At 33.1% G+C, this 13437-nt stretch overlaps 1 protein-coding gene across 1 annotated transcript in view; it reads right to left on the bottom strand.

Annotated features, from left to right (window-relative positions):
* LOC128995885 (UDP-N-acetylglucosamine--peptide N-acetylglucosaminyltransferase 110 kDa subunit-like) overlaps positions 1-13437 on the bottom strand; it is a 124543-nt gene that overhangs the window by 96704 nt on the left and 14402 nt on the right. Inside the window, exon 5 of the mRNA XM_054420918.1 lies at positions 11528-11724. Within this exon, the coding sequence (XP_054276893.1) occupies positions 11528-11724 (197 nt within the window). The remainder of the gene's footprint in view (positions 1-11527; positions 11725-13437) is intronic.

Raw genomic sequence — 13437 nt, 5'->3', positions numbered from 1 at the left:
CTAGTAGAACAAAATAATGTACAAGTAAAATGTAATAATTTATCAGGGCTCTGTATAAACGAACATTAATGTGACAAAATCGAATTTGTTTTAATAGTTTCCATGTCCCTAACAACTGCTAGTGTTGAAAAACGTTATCACATTAAATCTACTTTTTATTTCAAATTCAAGATATGACACTTTATATTAAATTACCTAGATTTAAAGAAATGTTTAACCCCGACACTCTTTTTACAGAATTATTCCTCCAAACCATAAACCACATTGCCTATTTACAGGTAAGATTGCACTGTCAAAGTCAAAGCTAAGCTCTCCCACTGGTTGAACCAAACAGAATCTGATCTTGATAACAAGGTAGGTTCAATCTATCTACCCTGCCCTCCTCACCAGTTGGATAATGACTACACCAGTCAGATAATGTTCAACTAATGCCTTTAGTAGGCAACCATTTATCATCCAGTTTCCATCAACTCAGGTTTTGTTATTTAATGCTGAGTGGCATGACTTAATTTTCATGATTGAAATTGTAAAATGTAACAAATAAAGTATTTTTATTTCACACAAAAATGTGTACATTATTATAAATTTGCATTTTAATTATTTTTAGGAATACATACGGTTATTTGTTTTCAGGAAGAACCAATTTCTCAAACGTGAGTTTAAATATGTATGAATTTATTGATAATTATTATAAAAAAATAACAGCAAATTATTTTCTTGGTGTCCCACTTGTGAAAACACAATTATTGTAGTCAATAGAGTTTTGATAGTGGAATCCTCAACAGCAATACTAGACTAAATATTCAATGTCCTAATTTTTCAGGTTTCTTAATATGAGTTGCCTCGAAGAAATTAATCTTGGTAAGAAATGTAATTACTGTATCTCTTTCAGAATTGCTATCTTGATTCTACTGAGTTCATGAATTTAAATAACTTATTTATTACAACTATTATAATGCATTAGTTTACTAAAAAGTTAACTTATAAGAAAACAATGATTTTTAAAAATTGACTAAGTAGATAAAAACTTAAACATTTTTCTGGTTTGCCTGATTTTCAAGTGATTTTCTGCATTCAAAAATTGATGACTCGCAATTTTTTTTTTATTAGTAGACACCTATGTTAATGAATCAAGATTAACAACACATCATTTCAAGTAGCGCTCAAAAAGCAGTAGGGTCAATTTATAGACATTCAGAACGTTTTATACAATCTGGCAGTCCCCCATATTAGTCAGGAAGTTCGGAGAACTACAATACTAACTGAAGCTACTCCGTTGTAAGATTCCCCCTCTCACTCTTTGCTGCCATTTGAATATTTAACAGAGAAATCCAATACAGACCTAGTTCCGGTACTCAGGAACATAGAAGAATCCATTTGTGGAGGTAGAAGATTAGAGATAAAAATATTGTTTTTTATAGTTCATTTTTTTCTCCATTTACATAAAGTAGGTTATATCGGGTTTGTAAAGTTTTGAATTTGTTGTTGAATATATTTTAGACATTTAAGCACACTATTTGTGATACAGCATTTAAACGTAACTTTATAATTAAATAGTTACTTCAACTTTAATGAGCTGTGCAGCATTTGGATGGAATGTCGAGGATAAAAATAATATTCCAGTAGCAAGCCAAATGCCATCCAGATTGTGCAATAGCCTTAATGAAAACTTGGTTAATTATGTAACACACTGTTTAAATTAATTAGAAAAACAATAATCTCAAAAAAATTACATTTTATAATTTAATCTGTATATGATTGCGGGCTAAAATTTAATATATCTCAGTGAGATGAATGAATTTTTGTGCAATATTCAGCAAAGATTAAATTTTGTTATCTGTAATTTAACTGTACATGCATAATTTTTGAAACTGGTAAGGAATTTAGAATGTAATCCCCATGAAATCTCCTTACATAAAAAGTCATAAGTATTATTTACTGTTGAAATCATATAAAACAAAACGAAGCAGGATTAAAGCATCTTTATTACAAGAACGTCTTTAGGGTTCGACAGACATAAACTTATGACTAGAAGTGGGCAATTCGGCCCATTACAAAATGTCGGAGCAGGTGTAAAGCACTACTATTGGTTTGGGCAATAAACTAAAGACATTTAACTAAAGATTGTGTCAATTGTTATTACAACTTTAATATTTATTTAAAACTTTAATATTTTATTTGCCACCACTGTTTTATTGTTATCATTGCTAATCACATCGTCTTGTCTTATTAATGCCAACAGATTTGTTGTTTTGTTTCATTGTTAAGTCAAGCAATAGATTGGCTCATTACTTTAGGCAATCTTGTTCTTCCCTTTTTTTCTTTTTTTCACCCTTCATATCACTCTTCCTATGTAGCTCAGATTTGTATTTCTAGATTGTAAATACTGCAATAATTGTCAACGCTGTTTGTTTATAATGTATCTGCTTGCTGCTAAATGTGTAACTGTTATCTTGCCAATTGTAAAATGCTTGTACTGATTTAAGTCTGTTTTGTAAACTGGTTTATGCAGTTACTAAACAAATTAAATTGAATTTAGCAAAGTGTTCTAGAGAGGGGTGCTGAAACGCTCAAAAACATTAGTCACACCACAGATACTAGTGGTATTAAATCAAAGGAATTAATAATTGAGATAACTGTACAAAATAACAAAAGCAACTGAAGTAAGAGAAGAGTTATTTTGGGCAAACCTATCTATTGCTGAAACTAACCAAACCGGTTAGGAATGTTTGTTTGTATTGTAATGTATTTGCTGTTTTGAGTCTTTATGGACCTATGACACGGTCTACAAATTGGATTATTTTTTAAAGATAGACTTAAGATTTGGGTTGTCCAGAGTATTAAAATTATGCACAGGGAAGTTGGGCTGATTTCCTAAAGCGATTCAAGAATATTGGGTTAAAATGGATGCAATAAGAGAATTCACATTAATGAATTTTAACCAATTGCTAGAACAATAAAACTTTAGAGACCCATCAAGAAGCTAGCTATTCGACATAATCAGCCAATATTGTTCTAATTATCCACTGCATTTCCTGATTAGAAAATTATTAAATCTCTTTTTCTACAGAAATGAAATTGTCAAATTACAATACTTGTTCACCCTCACAAAAATGTGTATACACCAAAAAAACTAAAATCTGTTGATTATTATTGAACTTGGGATTAATTTTTTCTGAGCCATACACAATGTTTCATTAAGCTGCAAAATAACTATAAGCCAGTTCGGTTCAACCAGGATGACACTGGTCTAAACCCACTTTGGCTCGGAGCCAGCCAGTTCCCGTAACACCCTGTATATTTTGGCCGCTTCAATATCTGACGCAATAAATCTCCTGATTCACCAACATCCCTTCAAATACACTTGACTTCTTTCATGTGTCATGTTACGCTGTAAGAGAAATTTTGATTCCATTTTAATTTGAATTTAATTTAACAAGTTTTGGTTTTAGAAGCTTTTTTGGGTAGTGGTTAAAACTTGAAAAAATTTTACTTTTTAAAAATTGGAAATAAAACAGTGTACTATGTGCTAAGCTCTGAAAAATCAAAACTACTTCATCGTTGTTTTATCTACCTGGTCGTCAAACATAGATATGGATTTACCATCTTAGTTAGATGCGATATATTTTATAGCTTGACCAAACTTATAATGATTGAGTAAAAAGCTACCCAAAACCATAATCCTAGGATGATCTAACTTGCTCGTACTGAGCCAAAAACATTACTTTCCAAATTGATTTTCAATCATTCCAGCCAATCTTAGAAACATAAACTTCAGTGTTTTTTTAGGAACACAATCAAACCCAAGAGACAAAAATATCCAACTTCACTGTAAGTCTTTGTAACCGTGTAGCAAGGGCAATGAAGAAAATGTCATCACCCTTGGCTCTTGGTTTGAGGTTGCTTAATTTTTTAACATTAAATTGGCTGGTGAACGGAATTAGTCACCAGGTTAAATCCAAAAATAGAAATGTTCTGACAAATGTTGTTTAAGCTTAGTTATGTTTAAGCGTTATTAGTGCATAAGTTTAAGAATCTGATTTAATCAGGTGGACCATGTTAAGGTTTCCCAGCCCCAGTGGATGAATATCTAACCGGATGGGATGCTCTTGTACCTATTAGACCCTTCCAATTGACTTTGTCCCTTAGAGACAAGTCCTTCATACTCTATTGAACCTCTTTGGCATTTTTGAAACATTATTATCATTTAGTCTTTATAATGTTCTGTTTGGGTAAAAATTTGTTTTCCAAAAATATTTGGATGGATATTGAAATATTGTCAAGAAATATTTACACAAAGTTAACTGAAAGCCTCATAAAGGGGGGCTATATATTGGGAGGAAGATATTTACCGTTTGAAAAAAAACAGATATTTGCTCTCAGAAGGACTTCATTTCAACCATTTTTCCTGCAACGTTTAAGTTAAAGTGTATCCTAATTAATTTTTCCCTACAGTTAAGGATTCCAAAATTTAATAAGAAACATTTTTTTTTTGAATTAACACAACAAAACTAGATTCATTTGAAAATATGGTGGTATTGAATGCCATGGTGGGAGTTTGGTTAGGTAAGTTTTTGTCAGAAATACCAGCCGTTTGAGTTCCAAAGGGTAAAATATGATTATAAAACATTTCAATCATGATTAAAAGGTTAATTTTCTACAAAGTGAGAAAATATTTTTCCCATTTGTCTTTAGATGAAAAACAGTTTGAATAAGTTAAGAACAGTTTCTTAACATATAAGCGTAATTATTTAAGGATCGTATAGAGTTCTCACACCAAGATCCATTTCAAATTCTATCTTAGTGTAAACAACACTTCAAAACAATTTCTATTTCGTAACTAAAAACTGTAAATCTAAACCGTTATTCATTTACGACACAGACCAATGTCCTCTGGTCTCATAAATTACCAGATGACTGAAAATAAACAGAGTAGACTACCACAATGCAATAAAGTTAGAGAGCGAGAGGCAGTTAGCCAAGGAACATCAACATTCCTGTGACGGAGTAAAAATAACTACAGCCGAGCTATTATCACAACTGTCCGAGGATGATTTATACACACAAATGCTTTTAAAAATAGTTCCAACTGTATCCTCTATCCAGAAACGTTTATTTATTCAATTTAGATTAGGAGTCAGGTTTGTATTTATTTAGTGAATTCAAACATTAAATCAGTCAACCCTCTATAAGACGAATTTCAAGTGGTAGGGGGGAAATTTGTATTATCGAGGGATTGTTAATAAAGAGGATCTTTTTATCGAGGCTTAATACTGCCGTTATTCGTCTTATAGAGGTTTTATAGACGTGCCAAATGACTGACGAAAGAAGAGGTACGGGTGGGGGTTTCATGTTGAGACAAGCTTCTGTTTGTTTTGAAAACTACGTACTATGGAGATTAAAATCATGAGAAATTCGTCTTGTAGAGGTTTTTTGTTAAGAATATTCGTTGTATAGAGAGTCAGTCCAAGCCTATGTCACAAACAAATTTGACTTATTACCATGTTGTATAAGAGGTGTTTTTTAGCATTGAACTTTATGAAAGGTTCAAGGGGTTCTAAAAAATTTGTTTGAAATTTGGTTTTAAAATTGATTAATTAATCATTTAATTAATTAATTTTAAAATTTGTATTTCGGTCTTAAAATTCATTTTTGTCTTATCAAGGAATTTTTTTACCGAGGTTCGTACTAACTGATTTGACCGTATATTCTAGGCTAAAATACTTCCCCCAAAAATTATTATGTGCTTTGTTTAACTGAGTTGAAATAACTAGTTTACAAAGCTGAAAGTAAGGTTTACAGGCTCCAGCTAGTGTTTTTAGGTTTGAGACAAAGGCAAGTAAAAAAAAAACAGTTCAATGAATAAGTGAGTCAACAATAATCAATAAATTATAATTATGTTAATTACAATTGTATGGATATAATTTTAATTTCATTAAGTCTGTATAACAGCTTACACTTTTAGTTTAAATAAAGTTATTCACATATTTGACTGTATAAAATCACACTTGAAAATTACTTGAAAAAGTTGGTAATTTTGTGTGAATTTCCCATGTGGTTAAACTAAAGAAAACCGACTGCATTGACAAGATTTTATTGTATTCCTGCAATACGGATGAAAAGGAAATCTCTCCATTCATAGAAAATAACGGTTGGTTTAAACCAACCAATTAAAAATGTTAGAGCTGATAAACTGGCCTCTTATTTGAGGTGAATAATCCGAACCATAAATGATCGAGTAACAAATCTACTAACCGTGCATATAGTATTTTGGCCCACAATATTCAAAAATCAGTTGAAACAACAAAATGATATTGAAATAGTGAAATGAATCGTAACTAATTACCGTTTAAGCAATACAGTTGGTTATGAGTAGTAATCTTGACCTGACCATACTTGACTAGGACTGACTAAACAAACCTTGACCATTCGACCCCCCAGACTCCAAAAATGTCTTCTGACTTTCATTGCGCTGGTTGTCGTCGTCGACATTCTTTTTTCCGTGTGAAGGATTTGGTTCAAATAATTGAAACTTACTAACAATCCTCCCCACATTCAGTTTGTGCCCTTTTAACTGCTAAACAAACTGACAACACCCCCCTTTTGACTGATAACAAGCTACACACACACTTGCCCGTGTAGGCCTATTCCATAAGCATGGCAGATTTCATCCTACAAAATATTTTACTAGTTAGTATCTCGTTCTCTATTTTTTTCTCATTATTTAGCCTAAGTTTATCGTAATAAATACTGTTATTTCATTTCATTTTATCCAAAAGTATTTAGGTAAATGGTTTCCAGAAACAGGTGTGATCCCTTAACCCCCGAGCCAGCTCTAACCTTGGCCAGCAGCCAGTTGTGAAGCTATTTCCAGCCAAGAACTCTGCTTACGTATACCCTCTCTAATTGAATTTTGACTATTTATGACACAACAAAACCATACAGTTCCTTAATAACCAATACGTTATGGTAAATTTATTTTATTAGTAGGTCGTTGTTTTTAACTTGTTCTTGAAAACTTTTAAAAATTTGAAAAAATTTGATTGAGAAATAAAATTGAAGCAGTTTGGAATAGGAGACCGGAAAATAAGAATTAATCTACGACCGAGGAAGATTAATTAAGTTGAGGTAGAACAAATTAGTTTTAATTAGGAAACAAACAGTGTTTAGTGTTGGAAAATGGAAATACGGGCTTTGACTTGGAAGTTATGATTAACTACTTCTTAAAATAATAATAGCTGTACAACTAATGTATACAAATAGCTTAGGTTCTTTTGAAACTAATATTGACAAGTTTTTTTTTTTTCAAATAATAAAGCTATAGGCTACCGCGGAAACATTTGGACAATTTCATTTGAAAAAAAGTTTTTTACTTACAGTCTTGCCATTATTTTTTTTTTAAGTCCTACTTCCATATGATACGATGCTAGGCTCTAAACGAAACCATTTTACTTCAGTCTATGTCAAGAGACAGAGTTAAAATCCATTCATTGATGATTGACGGGATTAAAACACTGATCTAGGGGACCAAAGCTCCCCTGCGGCTCTACCACTAGACCAGCTGGTTTCCTTTTGCCTTAAGGACTTAGAAATTGTAATATGGTTAACGTATCTTGTCTGTCTTTATTCATTTTAACACGTTCAGTGCGAGGGGCAGGAATTCTCTATTCTATTGAATTCTCTATTGAATAGTTTTGGTAACAAACCTACAGTAGTTTTTCTGCACCTGCAATCTCTTTAACAAACAAAAATGGGTTGGTTTTTAAATATGTTTAAAATTTAAGCATGATTTTAGTCACAAGAAAGTGACAAGCCCTTCTGACAACCAAAAAAGCTAAAACAAAGTACTAATTTAAAATTGCATAGTTGTTGTTAATTCAGTAATATAACAAACCCCATCCTAAATAGAGCTGGAAACATGTCTCATTTACAATTGATTAGTTTAGTATTACTAAGACAATAGCCTTGCAATTTCAGCAGTAACAACAAAGCATATCAAAGAATGAACCACTGCTGCCCCCTCTATGTTTCACTTAGAACTTCATGGAATGTCTACCTGACAGTACATTACTTTTGGATTAATCACGGTTCAAATTTATGTTTTTTGGTTATCATGAGCTCTCAATTAATTTAAATGGTATTAACATGTTTACATTTGGTTTTGAATCTGCATCATAATATTTACATTCACTTTTGTACATATTTTCATAGAGACAAATATATTGTATGCTGCTAAATGTCCAAAGTAAACATAAACGCTAAAAATATACCCTAATTATTAAACTTTATGTTAAGCAGATTGCGTCTTTAAACATAGGTTGTGCCAAAATTCAAAGGGTACTTTTGTAGTTTTATCTTAAATGTTGATAGCCCAGGCAAATTAGCCCAAAAAAGAGCTGTAGCTCCTGAAAATTGGGGGAAAGCTGGAAATTGTTTATCTGCTCTGGAGATCCTAAATAAGTTAAAAATGAGTTTGTGTCGGATTCTGAAGTGAGCTAAGGGTATAGGAGGTAAAAAACTAGGCCGATTTTGATCATTTTTTTTAGTTTTTCGCTTACAACTCAAAAACAGTGTATCCCACAAAAAGTGTTTACATACTTATCTAAAGAAAATTAAATTCCGCGTCGAATGACGTTGAAATTATTAAAATCGGTTCAGTCGCTCTGCTACAACAGGTCGTCAAATTTCAGTAATTTTAACATTCTCCTTGTCATCCTATTCTTGATGATTACAGCGTGTTCCGCCAGATGGCAGTGTATGCTATAGTTTTCGGTTAAAATTACTGAATTTGGGATGGATGCTGAACTTAACTATTGGTGTGAATTTATTTCACACAATGTATTATACAAAAACCAATATTAGCCTGCTTATCTGGCAGACTAATCAGTTCATATCAATAAATTAATTTTCTCCCATTACTAAGCTTATCTTATCAGTGTTTTGAAGGTCAGCATATTAAATTGGTATAGAACATCCCCTGCAATGTTGTTTCATTTGTTTTACTTGACACAAACATATTTTATACCTTGTTTACACCTTCTCAAAAATATTCAATCCACGTTTGACATTATGTCCAAATCAGAAATAGGCCTAATATATCAGTTCACACTCTTCTTTGGTTCAATCCACTCAGTAAAAATCGTCTATGTATGGTGTTTAAGTATAGGTCCTACAACTATTGATTTGTGTCAAAATCCAATTGCAATGAAATGAAATATGTTTGTTGTCTTTTGATTTTTTTTAATTATTGACAATGTCATAAAATAGCTAAAGTTATAGCATAGTCAGGGATTGAATACAATATAGCTAACTACACAAAAGTAGACATCTTACTAATATTATAAAAATGTAAAAGTTTGTGTGTTTGTTTGAAGTTCAATCACGCATAAACCGCTGGATGGATTGGGATGAAATTTGGCATGATGATAGCTCACATTCCCGATTAACATTTAGGCTATTCTTATCCCAAAAATCCTTTCGGGCTCCGCCCCATTGGCTCTGTAGTTCCCCATGTTAACCTTATGAGTATTCATATTTAAAGAGAATTAAAGAATTTAGTCAGCTGTTTCAACTTTACAAGTTGGTTCTATAATATGCAATAGCATTAAAAAGTCATAAGGTTTCCCAGCAGGGGTGCAGCACTATTATTATTTTGTTGTTGCATATATGACAACAGCTAATTTGAACTAAGCAGCAACAAAAAGCTGTGATACACAATGAGAACTAACTGTCAATGTAGGATTGTTTACAGTTAGGGTTGAGCTTTTAATTTAACGAATAATTTGTGATGTTTTGCGAATGTTTGATATTTTATTTACTTCTATTGTTTAGGTGCAGTGGTAGAACATTAAGGCAATGGTTGATGTGTTATACTATTTCATGCCGTAAACTTATGAGCCAAATATTATCAAACTGTGTCCTCCCCCATTGCAAACGCAAAGCTTGATTATAACTGCAATAAGCATTTTATACTTATATGCCAACCCCGTACAAAGGACGGGTGCTCTGCTAGTATATATATATATATACAGGGTGACGCAAAGGAACCGAACGTTTTTTAAACAGCTGTTCCATTGTTGTCGCACGTGGTAGGAAGATTGAGGTTATGTCATTACCTTCAGTGAGGCTTGCCATTTTTGTTGAAATGGCTCAGTGGACCTTAGACCATGCGTTTTCGCATACAATACTTTGGTCCAAAATAGTGAATTTGTCGTCAAATCCAGCGGGAATTTAGTCAACATGTTAGTATTAAACACCATGGAACGGTTCCAAGCCAAAATACGCTATTAAGATGGGTTTCAGGGTTCCGAACAACTGGAAATATAACAAGAAAGAAAACACCCAGGCCTTGTTAGAATTCCGAGAACACCCGAAAACATCGCCAGAGTGAGTCGGGATGTTTTTATGTATTGAATGAATGTTTCCTAACAAGGTAATTTCTCACTTTGGTGACATACCGTGACCGCCAAGGTCACCTGACTTGTCCACTAATGATTACTTCCTTTGGGGGTTTCTTAAGGAGCTTGTTTATGCTGACAAACCACGCACTCTAGAGGATTTTAAGTTGGCAATCACAGAAGATATCAATGGCATTGAACAAGACCTCCTGACCTAAGTTTCAGATGATTTTCACCCAAGAATAAACATTTGTAGAGAAGTATATGGCTGCCATATGCATGACGTCATTTAAAAAAATGACTGTTTTGTAACAAATTGCAAATGTTTACCTCACTATGTACAGTATTAAAACCATTTTATTCCATTTAAATACTGTATACTACTTATTTTAAAAACGTCCGGTTTGTGTCACCCTATATATGAATTTGAACGGATGGTGTTTTTGGCCTCTAGGGACCTCAAAATGAAAAATTAAATCGGTCCCGGGTCCGATAGTACTACGTTAATAGCTTGTTCCCTATATGGGAAATTTGCTAAAACACGATTATTTTCCCCTTAACACAAAAAAGTTAAACTGAGGGAGTGGCTGATGGACAAAAGATCCCGATTCTGTAAACAATGCAAACTGAGAAGAATATTTCTCCACATGCACTAAATGTCTCCATCTTTCGACCGAGTTCACAATGAGCTTTTTCGCAAAGACGGGTTGGTTGGGAAGCGGGCATGTACCGCGATGGGAAGCCTGCAGCCCACACACAGTCAAGGTGCTAAATAGCTACTGTCACTAGACTCATTGAAACACAAACCACTCAATAGCATGACTGACATAACCCCACACTAACTATACTAGCCAGACTTTTGCAACAGATAAAACCTTGACTTACTTCCTGTATAGCTCTCATATAGAAAAAAGATTAAAAGTTCAGAAGCCGTCAATTTTAAAAAATAATCCTAATGGTCAGAAGTAGGATGTTCCTTGTGAACCTTGATAAAAGTATTTTAAATGAGTAAAATTTGAATATGTTGTAGGTCTAAAGTGATCACTTCTTCAGAATTTCATGATGGAACCGAACATAGACAGCAGTATAAAGACAACCAACACCAACATGCAAAAAAAATTGTCACTCACCGATCAAAGATCCTCGCTTCCTTCAGGACGTTGCCCAAGTTGATGTAAGCATCCAAGAAGTTGGGGTCCAATGCCACGGCTTTCTCAAAGTGATGGATCGCCAGCCATATTTCTCCTTGAGCATTAAACACACACCCAAGGTTGCTCCAAGCCACTGCGAAGTCCGGCCGAGTCTCTATAGCCTTCAAGTAACAAGCCTGGAAGGGGAAGGAGGGGGGAGGGAAAAAACACAATCAGTCGAGAAATATATTCTGGTGTCACCAGAAGTTCAATAATTTCTCCCCCTTTACATGTACGCCGCTGCGCTACATAAGGCTTATGGGACCAAAGCTGTTGCCAAAACCGTTATTTGTACAATGGTTAAGCTTTCCCACAAACCTTAGTTCGCAAATGCGCTTGGAAAATCGCAGAAGAATTCATTTTCAATCGACACTGTCAGACATTATTGTGCTTCCTGCTTTTCATTGGTTAAAAGTCACCAAAAAAATTTTAATATACGATAGTGTCAAATTCGTTTGACTGAGTTATGTCAAGTACGTTAAGGTACTGTTTGGATACCTTTCAATGACAACGACTAATTCATAAATTATAGATCATCGAGACGCCACTTTTCAAAATAACAGCACAAGAATAGCTGACAATATCGAGTGCAAAGAAGGACAGTGGGCTAAGAGTGCGCTGTTTACGCTCGCGCAAGAAGATAATAAGTAAAAAAAACTGCAAGCGCCATTACGCCCTACGCTGCCTAAAGGGGGAGAAATTGTTAGTCTTTGGCTCTGCATAACCTAAAACAATACATATTTTGAAGCCAGTCTCCAACAAACAAAAATATTACTTTTATTAAATGCACAATGGGTAAATTACTAGGCCTATCTAGAAATAATGTCAAATTTATAACATTTTTTATTTTATACAAAATGAAGTAGTAATCAAGATAGAGAAATTATTTGGATCAGTAAAGTAACATTTCTATTCAGGCTACTCTTTGAAGGAGTAATACATCTAACGAAACATCAGTGTTGCGTTTTATGTTCTTTTATTGTGTATATATTAGCCCCTATATTCTATCTATTTTTTAAGGTACTCTAGCTGAACGTTATTCCTTTAAAAAAAAATTCTCTCAAATTAGTAAGTAATCCACACTCTTTAATTAATACTACTTAATTTACTTTTACTCCAAGGTAAAAAATGCTGTGCTTTCGGTTTTTTATCTGTATGTATTAAAAACTTCACTTCACGTTTACATTTATGGAACCTCTTTTTCTTTCAAAATATCACAAAATTTTACTTTTGAGTAGACCTACGTTGGAAAATATCACAATTTTACTTTTGTGAAGGCCTACATTGGAAAATATCACAATTTTACTTTTGTGAAGGCCTACATTGGAAAATATCACAATTTTACTTTTGTGTAGACCTACGTTGGAAAATATCACAATTATTCTACTTTTGTGAAGGCCTACATTGGAAAATATCACAATTTTACTTTTGTGTAGACCTACGTTGGAAAATATCACAATTTTACTTTTGTGGAGGCCTACATTGGAAAATATCACAATTATACTTTTGTGTAGACCTACATTGGAAAATATCACAATTTTACTTTTGTGTAGGCCTAGGCCCTACATTGGAAAATATCACAATTTTACTCTTGTATACATCGAACAATGTTAGAATTGTTTATAATCTGTGTAGTATTTATAATAAACAGTTCAAATTATCTATATGATTAGGTAAAGTTGTGTAAACTAGATCTACAGCAATTTATGTTAAGTCAACAGTTATTTGTAGCCTACATGTATCAAGGGTGTTTATACAAAAAAATTTTCACAAGCTTACCCTTCGCCCTTAACTTTACACCAAAACATTTTATTCACATTTAGCATTTTTAAATGTCAACAACAAAATTC

This window comes from Macrosteles quadrilineatus, unplaced genomic scaffold (genome assembly GCF_028750875.1).
Source record: "Macrosteles quadrilineatus isolate MER2022 unplaced genomic scaffold, UCM_ALF_1.0 Scaffold_5__1_contigs__length_97177068, whole genome shotgun sequence".
NCBI classification, from domain to species: domain Eukaryota; kingdom Metazoa; phylum Arthropoda; class Insecta; order Hemiptera; family Cicadellidae; genus Macrosteles; species Macrosteles quadrilineatus.
Note: the sequence above shows the minus strand (reverse complement) of the source record. Positions and strands in the feature narration are given on the sequence as shown.